A 19573-nucleotide genomic window follows, 5' to 3' on the forward strand; every position below is an offset into this window, starting at 1 on the left:
GATAATCGCTACACATTTGCAAGAGACCCTGGGCAATGGCTCAGGTTTCCTTGTGGTTAACCCTCCTGTAACTCATGATGTTAGATAGCAACCCATAGTTATAAGTATTAGACTATGCACAGTAAGTGGAACTGCACCTTTCATTTTGCATTAGACTAGGAAATGGAACAGCCCTATGTGACACGCACTCATGGGCACAATGAGAGGGGGATAAATGTCATCCACTTCTAACTGTCAGGAGATAATTCCCCAGTATCAAGAAGTTATGTCCTATGGTGTGAAAAACATATCGCTGCACAATTGGCAACTTATAAAAGAAGAACGCCAAGGACACGCTGTTCCCAAATAGTCCATTCCAAGCAATAGTTACAATACAACAGATAACATCATAAAAAAATAAGGAGTTTAAATACGCTGGTATAGCAAAGAAGGGAGTCTACTAAGACTGCCAAGCGCATGCACAGAAAGCGCTCCCAATTATTTCAATGGCAGCGCTGTCAATGGTGAGAATCCGCAGACCACAGAGGTCATAGGAAGCTGCAGCTTCTCCCAAAGGCAAGTCCATGTTTTAGTGTACATTTTTTTTTGTAACTTTGAACAATACATATGAAAGTAATGCATTACTTGTTTAGGCGGCTCTCAGGGACAATTTAACTTGACAACATAATACTGCAAATACAGCTGCTCACAGGGTCTACACTTCCGGTGGGTTTTAACACAAACATTTGTTTTATTCCACAGCATATTTACTTAGTATACTGAACTGTAAAAGACTATTTTGAAAATATAACCGATCTGAACAGAGACCGGCTTCCCCAAGAGGAGCCCTGTGAGTTCCTAACCGCGATCATTAGAATATCGGGAGTTTGAGTATCGGTTTTGTATGGGTATGCTATGCACATTTTCATAGATTCATGCAATTTTACAGTAAGCAAAAAGGAACTAAAATTGAGAAGTTATGTATCATTTAAACAGGTTTTGCAAGAGTCCTGGGAATATACAACAGAAAGAAGAAGAACGCAACCGAACAGCTATAACGCTGTGAAACTGCAGCACCCCAGAGCCGCCTTCAGGATTTGGTTTGGGCACACGTTGGCTCAGAGACCACACCGGACAATGGATAAGAAGCTCCTGTCGGCCACGGATCTTTTCCTAAGCATGTTTTTCATAGCAAACCACCATGTAGCGGGTGTTTGAAGTGAGGCTTGGGCTGTCAACATAAAGGGGATTCATTGCTGCTCTTTGCTGGTTGATGGTGTTGGGTCAAGTTACCATACAAAGACTCCCTTCACTAAAACCGCCGCTTCCACCTTAAGGCAAAGATCAAGAGAAAAACATGCAGCCATCAAAAGTCACTTTTTTGCTTTTGGACGTTTTTTTTTTTTCAAAATTTGAAGTTTGTCCAGTCAATCCTAAAAAAGAGAATTTTACTCCTGGAGGCAGCATAATGATCTGTAATGGAAAATCTGGCAAGCGTACGTGTAAGTGAGCATGCGGTGATAATCATGCTTCGTGTCTACACGGGCTTTTCAAAGCCTGAGAAAAGGCCGCGTGGACCTAAAACATAAGAGCTGCCGCATGTTCACAACATAATGTACCTCCGACGTTTCCCTCCGTAGGTGGACGGTCCCCAATTGGGACCTTATTGCATCTGTACTAGCTTCACCCCCGTATCATCAGACTTTTTCCGAGAACTTAAAAAGGTTTAGTGCTTTTGAGTGAATCCCAGGGTGATGTAAAGAATCGGAAGAAAAAGTGTTTATAAACGAGATAGTATACATTCTCTATATGGTCTTCTACGTGTCATACTCATGACTTAACTCCTCAGCTGTTTCCTTCAAGAATCATGCGACCAAAACGTTAAAGGGAAACACGTGCATGGTCAAAAAACTTGGCAGGACAGTAAAAACCTTTTACAAGGACGCAATGGCATCTTAAAAAAGGAGTCCAAGTGGCTGATGCAAAAGCTCCAGAAAGAATTGACGTATTATGGACACACCTAACCCAGCAGTAACAGTAACAACAGTAACAGTCGCTTATCGCTATGTACACACAAAGAAGTACTCTCTGTGAATTCAGGCTCTTAACACATTGTTCAGGCTTAAAGCTAAACTCCAAGGGACCATAAACTGTTGAAGCAAGTAAATGTTCTACTAAAAGCTGGATTGGGTTTACATCCCTGCGTCTGACCCCCAAAGACCACTTGCAACCCAAGGTCCAGCACCAAGGTCTATGACCTAACACTGCTTACGTCCACAGCTCCACACACTTCATACACGAGTGATTATTTGCAAGTATACAGAAAATGGCCCGGCCATAAGCAAGAGCGACGAATACAAGTCAGCGTTGTAAGGACTGCAGCTCTGTTCATCTCTAAGATTCATGGATTGAGTGACAAAATATGGCCATGGTGGGGTTAATGCATAGGTTTATTTAGTGCACTGAATGGTAAACTGTAGGATTGGGGAAATAATCCCATTTAAATGGCTGGTTGACCGTTGATGTCCTTTTAAGGTGGACTTTGTTGAATTGACAATTATAGAAAAAAAAAATATGACTCCTCTGCATCCTCACTACAATGTTTAACAGCCACTGCGCATGTTCAGATAACAGCTTGCTGGTTTTTTTCACGTTTTACCAGTTTAACCTCTTTGCACATTTCACGCTGGATCACCGAAGCCGTGCTCTTTATTTAAGTACATTCTTTCACAGGAGAATTCCCCGTAAAGACCAATGGCCGAGGATCACAGAGACGCCTTCTGGGTTCAGCACCAGGGCGCGTCTCATTCAGTCAGGATGGGTCCAATAGGCTTAAAACTACCAGCAGCCACGTACATAGGGGTAGCGTAAAAAAGCTCGAAGCCATCTTTTGCACTCAGTCTGCACTTAGTCTGGATTCCCCTGGTTAGGTACATATTAAACTTTCGGACCACAAGGTGCCTCCAGTTCTGGCTGAAGGGAACATACCTCTCAAGTATCCCTGTTTAAGCTAGACAGTCCCGCTTTCGAACCCTAATCCATTTGTACCTTTCCACCCATCATGTCCCCTTTGCGGAGGGGCTACTAGTCATATCATAGTGTTCTAAAGTCATAAAAGTCATGACCATGTGTGTAGAAATAGCAGGAAATGTGTTCGTAAGCTAAACAGCTCAAATCAAAGACATCGTCTCCTAACCACCTTCCTCGAAGCTCCATAAATAGCGATCAGTAAGTCACATAAAATATCTCGTGAAAGCCCTGCAGTCCAACCGCACCCTCTATAACAAAAGTGTCTCTCCTTCAGAGACTCTTGTTTAAAGAGGCACTCCGGCGCATGGACTTTAATGGATACTATAGCTGTGCGCTCCCTTTGGCAAATATATGGGGGGTCTGCAGAATGCCCTGTATGCGTTTGCTCCTTTCCGAGGCTCCTAGCTATTATGTGCCGGAGGTGTTAGGACGAACATCTCCATGCACGAGATGAACTTATTGCTGGCGGAGAGAACGCTGTGGGTGGGGGTCAGACCCCTGCATGGAAAGTACACCTATGGGAGTTCAATGGGAGTTCTTTCCTGCCACTGACTGACAAGGTTATTCCGATTATAGTGCAATCCTGATGGATCATGGCAAACAATATAATCACTGCACCTTTGTATCTTTCAAGTCAAGAGGAAGATTAATGAAGGTGGACCAAACCAAAATCTGCCACAAAGCTTAAGAATGAGGGGTCATATTTATAAAGGGAAATCATAATTCTAAGTATGGAGCAATTACCGTGGAAACCAAGATAATCCTCAAACAGAATGCCCCAAAACTGTAAAAAAAAAAAAAAAAAAAAAAAAAGTTTTTGTACACATCACCTGAATATCATATGACAATTCACATTATCTGATGTATTCCCTGCCCTACGCAGTCCTGGATACCAAGGCGGCCATCCTCAGAGGGACTTTCCCTTTAAAAAACCAAGCACCTCTTCTACGGAGAGTCTCTACAAGTTGGAGCAGATCAGACCCAGATGAAGCGTCTCTTCCCACTGCTGTTTTACAGATTAGTTTTTCAGGGGGAAGACAATTAGTTTCTAGAGAAGCTGTAATTACCATTTAAGCGATCACAATAGCTGCACAAAACACTGATGGTACAGGAACGCTGTGTGAATGTGAGAAGAAGCAACAGGTGAACTCATACATTAATATATAATACATTATATATATATATATATATATATATATATATATCACAAACACAGTTTCAGCATTCCTCCAGGCATCCCTCTCTCACACGTCACTTTCTCCTCCCCGATCAGTGTTGGAGGTTGGATGCTGTATATCAGCGTTCTAGATCCCTAAGAGTCACAATAATACGTCTAAAAACAGAAGGAATTATGCAAATATGTATTGTTCTTATAAATGGCTTCATAAAACTACTATGAATGGGTGACAAATTGACACAAAAGCCCTTTTGGCTGTTTGTGATGTAAGGAGGATTAACTAGTTGAGTGTGAGCACATGAAATAAAAGCATCCGGATGATCTCCGCCATCTCCGGGAGCCGGGGCCGGCGTTTGGCATTTAGCGAGCAGCGTGCCTGCTGATTAGGATGGGTGCCGTCCCTAGCAACCAAAGGGGAAGAAAAAGCCGACCTTTGACATTGGGTTACAGGAAACCTAAATCTAGAGCGGCTTCCATGATACACGACGAACCCGTTTGACATCCTCCCTGCACACAATTCATCTGCATTCTCTCGGGTTACGATCTTGTATTTCGGGTTTCATTTGAGGCAGCACTCCAATTACACTCACTCTAACGTAAAGCTACAGCCCGAATTACACCTTCTTAAAATAAATACGGTATTAACCAAGCATACGATTCCCTTCCTATGTACAGAATACTGCGTTCAGGTAAAAATATATCTACACACAACCTTTCAAAAGTTTGGGGTCACTTAGCTGTTTTCATGGAAACCGAGGACATCATTGCAAAAAGGTTGATCAATGATCACTAAGCCTTTTAAATTTAAACTTAGCGAACACAACGTGTCATTGGAACACAGGAGTGATAGTTGCCGAAAAATAACTTCTGTACGCCTATGAAAACATTCTATTAAAAAAGTCAGTTGTTGCTTCTCATCCATTTCAATGGACAAAATCTGTCAAAAACAAAAAGAACATTTCGAAGTGACCCCAAACTTTTGAACGACAGCGCACATAACACTCAATCTGCAGTATAATTCCAGGTTACTAAGAATACGTACTTAAGTATTTTAAAAACTGACTCACTGGAGGAGAACGTGAGTGGAATATTCAGCCTGCATCTAGAATAGATACACAAGAACATTTAAAACGTATTCCTTACAAGGGCTGGGAGTAGACTGGGAGAAGCACAAGTTTTATGTCAGTTCTTGAACATGTAGGATTGAAATATCCAGCAATCAGCAAACCAGTTTAAAAATGGGCACCCTGTATCCCAGTATATCAGGAAAGCGTGGGGTTTACTGATTTTAAAAGGCTCGTTGGCACGGGGGTCTCTGTATAAAGGTTCGGCTTTTGCCCTTCAACAGCTTCTCCTTTTCTCATCCACATTCGCCAAGACAGACCAGCAGAGACACCTTCGGCTGTTTTTCAATCACCAAACACTCCGCAGAACGAAGACGTTTGTCCAAAAAGAATGGATTTCTACACCAGACCGCAGCAGAACACTTCATCAGAAAGCTTTATTTCAATGCCGCCCCTCTACCAGCAGCCCAAACCCAGTTACCAGCCGAGCCTAACTGCATCTCCAATGTGGTTTAGTGACGGGTCTGTCTACACCAGCAGAAAACGATCTCAGTACAAGCTGTATTTAATGGATGCCGTATGGCAATAAACACATTGTAACCTGTTCCTCTTGCTCAAGCGAGTGGTGCTTGGTTAGAAATACATAGGAATTAGTCTTAAATGTTGCTGATGAGGCATAAAACAGGACGGGGCAGAAGCTGGTACCTCATTATTTCTCCTAAAAAGCAGGCATGGGACCTCTACAGGCTCAGGTAGACCTTTAATGCAGGAGTGAAACGTATTGTTTAGCGATTTATTAGCAGCTTGTTCTTTAATGTTAGGAAAAGGGGTAGCAGCTCAGGTCCCAGACAACGACGGCAAAAAAAACATGGTTCACCAAACCACCACGTGCATCCGGTCAACCGGGGGCACAATGTCGTTGGTTTTACTTTCTTCCAGCATGCAGACTTTTAGAAATACTGTATGTGGCAAAATAATGCAGAAAAAATTGCCTATGGGCCCTCAAAAGGAAAACTTGCATGTGGCTCATTACCGTTTCAGGTGGCCCTACTCTCCATCCACTCTCTGCATTACGGGAAGAGCCTGGGAATTCTCGTCCTAGAGGTTAAGTGACTTTCTCCGCTGGTGTGTCAGCGAACGGCCGCTTTCAAGTTAGTGAAGAAAAGGCAAAGTGAATAAAGATGATGGCCAGGGGCCATGTACACGGTTTGTACCTAGTAGATATTACACTGCATTTTAATGAAGAGATGGACCAACATCTGCATGCAGCATGCAAAGTGATGCCCTCACTTAAATAAGAATTCTTGCCGGCGTGCACGGCCCTCGTGATTATGCTTTCTAGCAGTGGGGAGAGCGAAAGGACTTAAAAATGTACATCAAGAGTTTTGGCAGCAACGAACAACTTTTAGTGGAAACAATGTGACCCGTCACATCTGAGCTACAAATCTGTATCAAACTCCTTTTAATATAAAAACATCCCTTTCATGTCTTTCCACGGTAGATATCCGATTGGCCGCGGATCGTGTGCAGGGCTCCGGACAGTTCCCCCGTAAATCTGCTCCATCTCCTTCCGTAGGAAACCAGAATTGGACGGCAAGCGATCAAAATGTCGTGTGGAAGGAAATTCAGGGTGTGCCCCGGCTAACGCGTCGGGTTATTTTCCATCATACCGAGGAATAGTAGTTAGCAAAAGCCGATTTTAGCCAATTCCTCTAATAATACAATCGGTACTCCTAACGGAGATGCACAATCATTCAGAAAGGATGGCAAGTACTTCAATATAAATTCATAATTGGTGGGGCACAAATCTATCCATTTAATAGATTAAAATGGGGAGGAATTTAAAAACCTGGGGAAAAAAAACAAAAAAAAAAAAACAAAACAAAAAAAAAAACACCTTAACTCGTGGACAAGGCGGAAAAAAAGACGTTTGTGTTCGTTCCGTGTATTGTGATGGACCCAAAGCCAGCAACAATAAGCATCTGGGTAAGATTTAAACATACCCTGCATACTTTCACAAGAACGGGGGGAGTCTACCTCTGATCCACAAGACTCTTGGTGGATTTGTCAGCAAAAAACAAAATGTTCATTGTTTTAAACCTGTTAACCAGAAAAACCCCACAGCCGTCCGGATTACAGCACTACGCCGATGGAGTTTATCTACGTCTACGTTATCATTTTCTTCTTCTTTTGTTTCCAAAAATGAAAAAAAAAAACAGATTCGACAGAAGGAAAAAAATATCAAAAAAAAAAAAAAAAAAAAAGGAATATTAAAATCCAGAAAGACGTTCTCTGCTCACAATTCTGGAGGCTCCCGGCAAGGGGTCAGAAACTGCAATCAATCCCATATGGAACCCTAGAAGACATGCGGACTGCACCGACAGACCCTTTAAGCTTAACCGATTTTAGTAATTCTTTGTAATTTCCCAAAATAAAGTTAAGCTGCAAACAGGGGCCACTTTCACACTGAGCGCTGCGTTTAGCTAATGAAACCCACACTCAGATCTGAGAGATTCCGTGATGTTCTCATATTGGAGCCTTAAGTTCCTTTTTTCCCCCTAATTTTAATTGAGGAAGCACGCTTTCAATATCATAGTTTCCTTTAGCCTTAGTCTATATTTAGATGCATTTTAAGGAAAAACAGCTTTGTTTTCCTAATGCGAACTAGATTTCTATATCAGGACCTGGAGAGAAGCTATTAGAAAGAAAAAAACTAGCAGAAAACAAATGTGTGGCATTATTAGCATGAAAAGAATTCACTGAAATTGCCATAAAGGCATAAAAAAAATAAAGATCAAAGTCTGACAAGACTACAAACCACATATCAACGCAACAATAATGTATTTATAGCAAAACAAAACAAAAAAAAGGAAGTCACGTACTTTTCTTTCCAATTAATTCAGATATACCTTCTGCTATTAAACTTCTCTTGAAGTTGCGTTGCAGCCATCGTATACGCTTTAATGCATATGATGGCAAAGTCACGCTAGACTTTTGCGTGGGTCACCTTTGCAGATTTCTATAGAATCCTCCCACAAGCGTTAGCTTCTCCTTCACCACCCCAGGTCCTAGGTTTGCAAGAGATCTGATCGTCAAAACACTTCACGCCTACGTGGTATACTAACCACCATTATGTCAACCATTGTAACGAGACCCCCTGTTTGCACGCGCAGAAAGTGCTCCTATTCACTTCAATATGGATTTTTTTGTTGGTGAGGTTGCATGGGGCACTGAAGTATCCCTTCAAACACCAACCACACCTGATCGTGAGGGAGACATGCAGACAATGACTAGCAAGCATTGTACTACACGACCTGTGAGCAACTTCGCCCAAGACAACAAAGTTTTATGTTGTGTGTGGAGAGAGGAGGGTCTTCGTAAACACTTTGAGGGTTCCCATATCTGTGCGGTGGAGTGAGATTGGACATTCAACTGTGGACCACCTGTGCCATCAAGGTGAAGACCAGACCCCTCAAGCACACAGAAGACGACAGATCCACCATTCACTGTGGTTCCACCGGAGCTTGGCACAAGGACAGCACCTAACTGTCTGAAAAACAATCTTGGAGGGATAGCCAATCATCAGCAGGACAATCATGAGTTTTCCCCCCCAAATATAATTCCCCTTTACGATAAAACACACAGCATGATTTGATAATGCTTTTCCCACAGTAAAAAAACTCAATCAACTAAAAAAAAAAAGCAAGTTTCCCACAAAAGGATGTTTTAGGTCCTGACACAGATTTATGGATGATTAGAAATCAACAGGGATTACGGAGATGCTTCGCACGGCCAAGAAATTAAAATCAGTTCCATGTGTGGAGACTCTGCTGCAGATCTGACAGCCGAGACACCAGGGAGCGAGAAACCGGAAAACCGAGAGGCATCTTTATCTGCGATCGGAAGATGAGTAATACGACTGCGATACGAAGAGCATCGTCAGCGGGGAAGTCTTTATAACTAAGCTTTTAACTCTTATTTTGGTCATTTGATTTTTGACAGTCCATGGGGCAAGAGGGGCAGACGCTTACAGCGATGTGTGAGGGGTCTGGCAGCAATGCCCCTGCACCCCCACCTTCCAGAAGCAGATGAGACTTTAGCAGGGGACGGGAGGTCTAATTCTGGCATTCCTGTCTGGACCAGATTCGCTAAACTGGTTTTTTCACCCAAAGTCATAAAATACTGTACACATTAATCACGGCTTGTGTTACCAACAGGAAGCTCTCCATCTGCTGTAAAACAACTCGTTTGATGATATGTCAGCACAAGGTACACTTTCCTTGGTGAATTGTGGGAATTGTAGTCGTATGGCTGCTGCGGAGTGTATAGGTTTATCTAAACAGATCCAGGCTGCAGGACAATCATTTTTCATCGCGTTCGTGATATGTTTCCCTGCAACCTCGCGTTCTTATGCTGCACTTATCCCACGCAGCAATGTGCGAAACTAAAAGAAAAAGTAGTAGGGTATTTTTTTTTTTACTCCCAACATTATAACACTTTAGCTTCATATATGGCTTCAAAACCAAACGCAGGGCATCAGCAGCACAGATGGGGAAAAAGCTTTTCGGTTTTCTTCTTTTACAAATCTATAACAGAATTATTTACCGCAGGGAGAGAAGTTTTTTTATATATTTTAGCCACCGCAAGATATCAGGTTCCGGTATTAAGAATATATTCTCATTAAGTCACTGGGTGTAACCAGACTCGGCCGCTGGATCTCTGAACGTACAAATGGATGCGAGGGTGGAATGGATTATAGATAATTGAATTAATTGTGCGCACTCTGCGCGGCATAGACAAATTATTATGTGTTCTGAAACTACTTTAAAATAAGAGGTATTCGTAATGCAACAACCTCACTAACCCTTCCTAAACGTTACACAAATTTCAACCCAAGATCTTTTATCTTCCATCTATGTTGTTGCCCGGCAACAGCATACCGTTCGTTGGTTAAAGGGACACTCCAGCCATTGTATGTACTTTAATGATTGTGGCAGCTGAGAGTTTCCTTTTAATTATTGTTTGTGTTCCACTGTAAATGAACAGAGGGATTCTAAAGAGCCCACCCTTTGCCTTGCCTCCTAGGCTTGTAGAATACGTGTTTGGGCAAACACATCTCTTGCTTGTCAAAACACATGAGCGCTACACTCCCCACCAGATAGCGCCTGTGTCAGTTTGCATGCGAGAAGCAGGGCCTTTAACGAGACCCCCCCAAATGTATGCATGGAAAACGCTCACTGACTCCGGCTCTGGAGCTACAGCTTCTCCTAAAGGTATGTGCTTTTATTGCTTTTTTCCTACATGTTAAGTAATGCATAACAAAATACTTAGAAAGCATTCGATTCGATAAGCATTCTTTATTGGTGGAAAGGGATGGGACCCTAGAAGAGAGACTACCTGTAAATGGAATATTTAATGCACACTTTACATTGCTCTGCTTTATAACGTAAAGATACACTTTTGGTTATCCTTAACAGCTATGGTGGGCTAGCAAAGCTGAGACAGTAGCCCCTACCGGGGCGCTCTGATCAGACAGATGCGAGTTGGCCATACAAGCCTTTAGCGGCTAAACCCTCTGTGTAAGTACGTTACCAAAACGGTTTCTCCGCTTTCCAGGTTCCTGCTTCTTTAAGAAATGTGCACTATAGCGTCAGCCCAATCCTTCTCAGCTTCAGCCATAATCCCAGTAGCTGCGCAGTCTATTATTACACTCCACGGTCGCCGACTAACTCCAGAACCAGACGGGAAGGCAGCAAACAAACAGCAAACCATCTCTTCTACTCACCTCCTTTGAAACGTTTCACAAAGAGTGAAAAAAACGTCCTAATATCCATTTTATTCAAAGCGGGGTAGAGATCATACGCAGCCAATCAAAGTACAGTTTATTTGAAGAAGAAAATGAAACAAACCTCAAATCCTTCAACGTAAACAGGAATGATTTTATGAGCGGCTTTGCTTACATAAGCTAATAAATGCACAATAAAGCCCCAAAAATGTCCTCCTTTTAAATGAACAAAGAATTTTTTTTTTCTTACGCCTTGATCATTCGGTTACACGGTAGATATACATGCGCCAACCTGTTAGAACAAACTTCTGGGGAACCAGTGGGTTGCTTTTATTATACGTTCAAAGAGAAAGCAAATGAAAATGTAATTGCTAAAAAAGCTAGAGATGGGAAAGGTGTGAAATGCGTTGTCCTTCTATAAAACCTGCATGAAAGATCATGAACTTTGCTAATAAATGATTTGAAATCTAGAATCCATCATGTGAGAAATTTCTAGATATATCTGTATTATTATTAGATTTATATAGCGCCATCCTATTCCAGACGTATTTTATTTAAAGAAATTGGGGAAATTTGTCAAAACAAAACACGTATGCAAAATGTAACATTTTTGACCCAGGAGAGGACACACAAAGACTGAGATTGTTCCTGGGATTCGTCTGTCCCTAAAGCATAATCGCTTGCAAAGGTGTGTGAATTGTGTATTTTTCCTACAAGCTCTTTTTGCTGAACAGACTTGAAATGTTGCTGCTAAAGGCTTCCACAACACACCATTAACGGACAATCAAGATGATGTAGGAACCTGTTACACTAAACGAGTAAGTGCGTCTTTAAAGTGGATTTGGGGGTAAAATGCATTATTGCTTGCCCTTTAAGAAGAAGCATTGGGACGTAAAACATTAGGAGGCTGTGTGCTCCCATAGGAAAAATAAACTGCAAACAGACAAATGGCAAAGCTAATGGATTATGTATTCACAATGCATTAAAGGCTTTTCTGCTCGTTAGTACGTGAGATGTCCGGTTTGAGAAGACACTGATCTGCTCTTCTGATGCTGCACGCGTTCCATGCAGACGTGATGCAAAACTAATACACATGTGGGCCATCCGAGTCTCTGCGAGAACGTCCTTGCCTATGGATCCCAATACCATCGGAGGACTGGATAACTGTGGTCTTTCAGTTGTTGATGGAACTCCCATCATTCTCAGTCTTTAGGGAACAGTTGCCTTAGTCAACTCTAAAGCCTGAGAACAAACGGCCCCTCTCAGCAGATATGATCACTTTTAAAGGCTGAGCTGGACTTCTCATGACACTAATCCCGTTCCAAGGATGGCAGCTTTTCACCATAACTCCCATCACACAAACTGGTTGACTGTGATTGATAATGGCGTTCACCATAACCCAAGGATGGTTATGATGCTCTGGCCAAACATTACACATCACCGTGCCGAAGGGCCAGATCTATCCTTCCAACAGAAGATAGTTTACTATTCCATAGGATCTGCTGCCAAAGGCTCCGCTGACTATGTTCTGCAGCCACGAATCATGCGCAATCCACCCAGCACGTCGGAGATCTGTACATTATCTCTCCACACTTACAAATGAAAAGCGACAAGTCTGAATAACCATAACGTCACAACTCCACAAAATGAAATCAGCCCATGTAATCATATTTAGGTAACAAGGGAATCGTTCCCAGATACATGCAGTACCTGCTTTTCAAACAGCAAAGGATTCAGAGAAGACAAAGAGAGTTCTCTTTCAAGGGAAATATATATGACATTATATACGTTCATCATGGTCCCTTCAAAGTGCACTGAAATAAATAAAGCTTAAAGCCGTGGAGTCCATTGGGAAATTCACAGGATATTTTCTTAACATATTGAAATGGCACATGTGACACTTTTTAATAAATCCTAAAGATCTCCTGACCTCTGCACCGTATGAAAAACAGTCACTTGGGGAAAATGGTTTAATTAAATAAAGATTTCTTTTTTTAGGCATCGTGTCGGCAACAAAGAGCTAAGTAAAATAACTCGGGTGACCTTGTCTGCACTCTTTTCTGCTTGCCATACCCAGCATCCGAGTCAGGTTGAAATCACATTCTAATAGACATCTGCTGACCAGTCAAGAAATGGCAAAGAGCCTTCCGAGGATCTGAGTCATCTCAGCCCGAGCCAACCATGTAAAAGCACAAAACTGAAACGTGGTTTGGAAAGAGAGTTGACTGATCGGTTTACTTAAGAAATCTTTTTAAGATGAGCAAGCATGGGCCGGTATAATTAGACCGTGCTCGGAGCTAGGCATGTTGACTTAAGTGTTACATAAGATTTACGTATCCATCAGATTACACGGTGAAAACAGTAAACTTATCAGGGAGCGGATACATAGTATCACAGCAAGTAAGAAATCCAAGTTCATCTACACGCGATAACCAAATCCCACGACCTGGCCTTGGCTTCACAACCCATGCTACGGTCTGGGTTTGTGACATGCAATCGACTGGTTTTTCTATGGCTGTTGAGTTAGGAACATACCCTCCGACTCAAACTGTACTCTAGAACCATGCAACCCTCTCACACAGTTGTGCTCATACATAAACATATTAAGATGCAATATATATAGCCATGTGATCATGCAATAATTCACAGACCCATGTGGGTCAGAATGTCACCCAGACCTTTCTTAAAGTCTTAATGCACCCAGATGTACTTGTTACAAGATTCAACCAGTTCACACGTCTACTTTTTCATAGGACAGAAGAATGCCCAATAAGTTGCTTTCTACCCAGAAAACTGATTATTATTATTTATTGTTTTATATAATGCCATTAAATTCCATAGCGCTGTACAATGGGTGGACAGGACAGGGTGCTCAAACGAACTAACAATCTAGCATTACAATTAGGAGAGTATGTCTGTCTGGGACAAGTAGCAACAACTTCACACTTTATCCATTATTAGCAAACAAAGACATGCGCTTGTTTTCTTACAGCTTGCAAACAACAGCATTTCTCTCTCAATCTCAAACTAAATGCTCAGAGGCAAAGCGTGTCCGGGGCGAAAAAATAAAAGAGGAAAAGTAACACAAAACAGGCAACAGCTTAGACAATTAACATGATGATCGCCACTCCGGCCATGCTTTCTTGGAGTTCTTAGAAGAAACCATGGCAGTTAAGGAAGTAGAAGGTTGTTTGGCAAGAAAAGGCCAAGCACAGAACGCATTTCAATAAAGAAAAAAAGATCGTTCTTGAAGCCATCAATGTAGCAAACAGCATTTTCTTAAGTCAGCGAGACGATAGCCTTTCACTTGGAAACCCTGGCCAATTTCCTTCACCAATGGCCGATGACACCCGGCAGGCAGCAACGCTGGATCTACCCCTGCGCATGTACAGTCATTACATTCCCTTTCTGCTTTGTGGCACATTAGTCTGCTGACATGCCAAAAAGTGGGAAAAAGTTCATGGGTCTTGTGACTAAAAGTGAAACCGCATAAAAACCGAGTAACATACGAGATTCCTAGTTCTATATAAAATAAAGACGCAAGAGCGTCCCCAAAAGGTCTCTCTCTCATATATATATATATATATGAGAGAAATGTAATAGAAATGTAACCTCCCGGGTCAGCCTCGTTCATACCCCAGCGATGGGATTTTGCGGAATTCTATCCGTCGAAAGCTGAACAGATGGAACGTACCGCTAACAATGGGTAGATTATACGGTTAAACCGTCAAATGCCACCAGCAGCCGGCAGTAGCTTAGTCTAAGATTTCTAACATAATAATCTGCACTTTGACATACTAATGGAATCAAAGCCTGAGAGTTTATAAAGTGTTTTAAAAATGTCCCAACTTGAGACATAAGTCTACTCAAGTATGGTCTGCAGGAGCCTTCAGGGGGACGATCATTAAGTTGAAAGACATCTCCACTGCACTAAGTTCCTAAGTTTGGGACCTAGAATTCTAACAAAATAAACTGACTTCCAATTCCTTTTTACACAAACGACCATAATCCTATACTCTTAACTGCACTTGGCTCGGTTCTTGAGGTAAACTGAGCAGACAAGACTTTGGTCGGTGGACCTACTTGGAATGCGTTTGTTTTTGGATAGACTTCTGTGCGATCTCAGATGTTACGGGACATCACCATCACAGGCAGCACCCGAAATACTGAAAACAGGTCCATTGGTTTTTTATCTGTTGTTTTAAATAGATGTGTGCATAAAGACTTCAATATGAAGCAGAAGGACAGTTCGTTAACAAGAATATTAGACCTTTATGTGTGTCAATATTAGCGAAACCCAACCAAACGTGGATTATATCCATCACTTGGATTATACAGTCTTCGGAAGAATAACGTTCTGAAACCACCCTTTAGTTGGTGATTGTCATTGTATTTTAGCCAGACTACTTCTAGAAGTATTTACAGTAGTAAACTAATTGAAATTGCATTGTTTCTAACTTAGAAAGGGGTTAAATATAATAGAATTCCAAACGAGACAGTAAACGGCACCAACGGGGACACAGGAAACTCCATTAGGTGGAACTGTGTCTCGAGCAGTCTAGCAGCGAAAAAAATTATTCTGATCGTGAATTAAAATACGTTTGAAAAAAAGAAAGTTTCATAGGTTGCTACACTATCAACTTGTGGTTTGCAAGAATTTGGAAAATTCAATGTAATAAATTGAACACAGATGTTCCCCAAAACACAAATAATAATGGTTTCATTTCATGGCAGCCAAACAGGTCAGCCCACTTCCTTCTTAAAACAAATGCTACAAGTCCCTGGAGCCCTCGGGATACATTAAAAAGAAACACATGTACGGCTATGTACAGCCGGGTCCCCGCAACGGGCTCCACAGGTGGTCAAGCAGGCGGAATGCTTCGCCGGCCAAAGAATTATCAAAGATTTATAACATAAGCAAAATGAATTTCAATTTGGAGGGTCGCATGGCTTAAACATTCCTTTTCCTCCAAACTTAAGTTCATTTTTCAGAGGGGAACAAGAAGGTCATAGATGCTGAATAATGCTGCTGAGGGGGTTACAGACTCCAAATGGGGACCGTCTTTTGGGTTGCAGCATCTAACGAACAGGGCTTGCTGGTTCCGATCTCCGGTAAATGTGAATGAATGATTACTTAAAGGGACACTCCAACCATAGTATGCACTTTAACACATTTGATAGCAGTGCAGTCCCTTAATTTCTAATGTGCCCCCCTTGCATACGCACGGAGGGATTCTGCCCGCTACGCATTTGCCCTGTACCCCAGTCATTTTCCACGCAGGAGATGTGTTTGGCCGAATACATACATCTCCAATGCACGACACATTCTTACCGACAGTCCACTTTAAGAAACGCAAACGCTGCAAGCGGGGGGTCTCGTGGAACGTATCTGCAGAACACGCTCTCATCGATTTCAAAGGAAGTACTTTCATGCCAAAGATTGGCTGCTTCAAGGAACCAATCAGTGGAAAGAATAAGACACAGCTGCAGGGCTGCAGCTTCTATCTCAATTAAGTGCTATTCTCCTGCTTGTAACCTGTCCCTTTAAGAAGTTAAACCTGCTTAAGATAAAAGTAACTGAGGTAATAGGGTCCTCGCACCAGGAGGGTAAAAGATAATTCATAAAATGATTTAGAAATCGGCCTTTAATCGAGGTACATGATTAGCGTATATAGTTTTTCTGTAATCATGATGATTCTGGACCGCAAATATTACCATCCGCATCTATTGGTAACGGAAATAATTTGGAAGACAGGGTTTGATGACAAATGGTTTACCGGCAGAAACGTTATGGCAAAATCAGACCGGTTTTCAAAGGGTATTTCTAGATTTCTGGCATGCCAAAAAAATTACCCAAACTGGAGCATGGAAACCAGGACAGCAAACAGCCGGAGAGGAGTGCAATCAGCGAGGGATTAGGACTGCAGATTACACGGGGCGCTGCATTTATCCAGATCTCAATAAAGCGGCACAGATAAGATCGCACCATCGATACCCTGGAAGCTGCTTCGCGAATAACGTATTTGAAAGAAACGTCTCATAGATGGGAGATCAAGCAGCCGGGGATGTCCTGCTGGCTTCAGTGCAACACAAAAGCTGATGATGAGGAAGCTACGCAAACAGTCCCAGGTGACAGCAAAAGAGAAAAAGCAACCCCAACACACAGTGCAGGCGCTGGTCATTTCACAGATTAGTGCATGCGCCTGAATGAATGTTGGGTGGGATGAGAGAAAGATCCCCACAATAATGATGATTTATGAACGCCTAACCATTGAGTTTCTCCCCCAAAACTTGCCAACTTGGGGCGGCAGAAGGCATTGTTACAGCAGCTCGCCCGCCCCGTGACGGCTCTGCAGAGTATCTCAGGAGTGCACACGGAGCCTGCCACACGCCAACAACTCCAGGACGTGGAGAAAAGACACTCAACCATTCATCAGAGGCTGCCAGGACCGGGGACACATAACGCACCATTTACTTTGAGTATCGATTACACAGGAGTAAACAGAACGGCCCTGCCTTAGGGATGAAGCAGAACGCCAGCCGTATCAGCAGAGCCCTCTGTCTCTTTCATGTTAACTTTCTATCTTTCACTCCCTGTAACAACGTTACGCATCAGAAACACAGAATGAGAACCATTCCGACGTCTAATCTGCCCTTTCCTCCTTCCGTAAAGATTGGGACCTTAATCAGTCCTTGGTCTCGTCTAAGATTCAGCTTGCCTTTATGCCCATTGCATCCATGTTTAAATTAATTAGCATCTACCACTTCTGCTGGGAGACGGTTCCCAGGTTGCAGAAAAGGAGTCGGCAAACAAGCCTGTTTACGATACGCAGCAGACACACGGATCCGGTGTAAACATGCAGCTAATCCCTCTTATTCCCAGCCTCATGTCTCAGCGCAGACTACCACCAGCGTTCTAGAATATTATATACATGCGATATTCGCATCCTAGGTGGAAAAGCTCCCAGATCATTACGCAGCATGTACGGAAACTCTGCTGTAACCAGTTAGTGGCCGGGTTTAAAGCTGCCGTACATTCTCCGCACCTCTGGTCTTTAAAGGGTAAGAAGGATATTTTGTAGCGCGGTGCGTAATCGCACTCATCTTATCATTTCTGCAGAACTTCGCCGGCCTACGCTGACCTTATCAGGGCCGCCGGCGTGTTTTTTAATTGCCGTTCTCTTGCCAGACGTGAACAGTCAGCCAACTAGTAGACAAACGTACTCCGCATCGTGCCATTCCGGCCCGCCTTGCACATCAGTCACACGCAATGAATTAATTGCTGATCTGATAGACCGGGTTAACCGGCCCTGCGCTAAATTAACCCGCAAGGACAGCAAAAAAAAAAACCCAACCGTTTCACGGCGTGTATTCGGCAGAAGCACGTGGAACCGTGTGTTCCCGGCAGTGGAGCGCATACCGGCAGCAGCATGCAAATAACCGGAAATAAGGGGTTAATCAGATTATTGTTACCATTAGAAGGGTAAATACAATGTATTCAGCAGCGTGCATCCACGCTATCTCCTCACCAGCTGAATCAATTACAAATAAAATATCACGCCGTTTCCGCGGCTTACGGTAAATACCCATTAACTCGTTACTTGCTGGAAGGAACCAGAAAAGGTCAAAAATCCATAAATCGCTACATTACGGTAAATCATTTTATGCATTATTTTTATATACATAGAAGAGGCAAAGTTCTAGGTACTGAATGAACGTCCATATTAACCATTCTCTGCTAATTAAATTAAAGTGATAAACTGCTCTGCTCCAACCGAGAGATTCAGGTGAAACCCCAGCCAGTGCAAAAAACAGCATAGTATTAACCCGTAAATATCCATTCTGCACAATATCTACCAAAAAAAGGGGGGTTAACCTTTTAGCTGCCGGAATATATCCATAAGGCCACTGGCTAAAATCCCCAATGACAGGGCTGGACCCTTTCGCTGCCGGAATGTGAAGGATAAAAACAACATGCTAGCCATAGGCTTCTCGTGCTGCAATAACAGCCGCTACTTACCGCCACCGTCGTCTTCCATGCTGACCCGGTGAATTACAGCTTTTACACGCAAAAAAACAACCTCACGGGAATCCGTCACGGAGCAGCAACACGGAGCGGATTATCACCGTAACTCTCCCTCACACACCACCACACACTGCAACAGCAGCTGCAGCTCCCTCCCTGTGTCACCACCCACAGCCACGTGACCCGCACGACACCCCGCCCCAAAATGCGGGGGGGGGGTGCAGCTTTAGTCCCCATACAGCAGAAAGGACTTGGATGACATTACAGGTCATGTGACTGTAGTAGTCACGTGACGCGGCAAGCTGCAGTGAATGCAGGGTGGGAAATTGAAAAGAATGTCAGAGAGCAGAAATTGGGCATTTCCTTTACACCTGAGGAATATAAGCCGGTATACGGTGTATTTGTTATATAACACCCGGATACGGAGACGCTGAGGAAAGGTCCGGTGTGTCTGGCTGTCTCTGACACGCTCCCTCTCAGTCCCTCCATCCATGGCTCTGGTTCTCTCTCTC

The 19573-nt window shown here is 42.9% G+C and overlaps 1 protein-coding gene across 1 annotated transcript in view; it reads right to left on the reverse strand.

The window, feature by feature from the left end:
* The window catches only part of CYTH3 (cytohesin 3), a 49855-nt gene extending 30644 nt beyond the window's left edge, over window positions 1–19211 (reverse strand). The window contains exon 1 of the mRNA XM_053471224.1: window positions 19056–19211. Coding sequence (XP_053327199.1) covers window positions 19056–19074 — 19 coding nt within the window. The 5' untranslated portion in view covers window positions 19075–19211. The remainder of the gene's footprint in view (window positions 1–19055) is intronic.
* Window positions 19212–19573: the final 362 nt, after the last annotated feature.

This window comes from Spea bombifrons, chromosome 7 (genome assembly GCF_027358695.1).
Source record: "Spea bombifrons isolate aSpeBom1 chromosome 7, aSpeBom1.2.pri, whole genome shotgun sequence".
NCBI classification, from domain to species: domain Eukaryota; kingdom Metazoa; phylum Chordata; class Amphibia; order Anura; family Pelobatidae; genus Spea; species Spea bombifrons.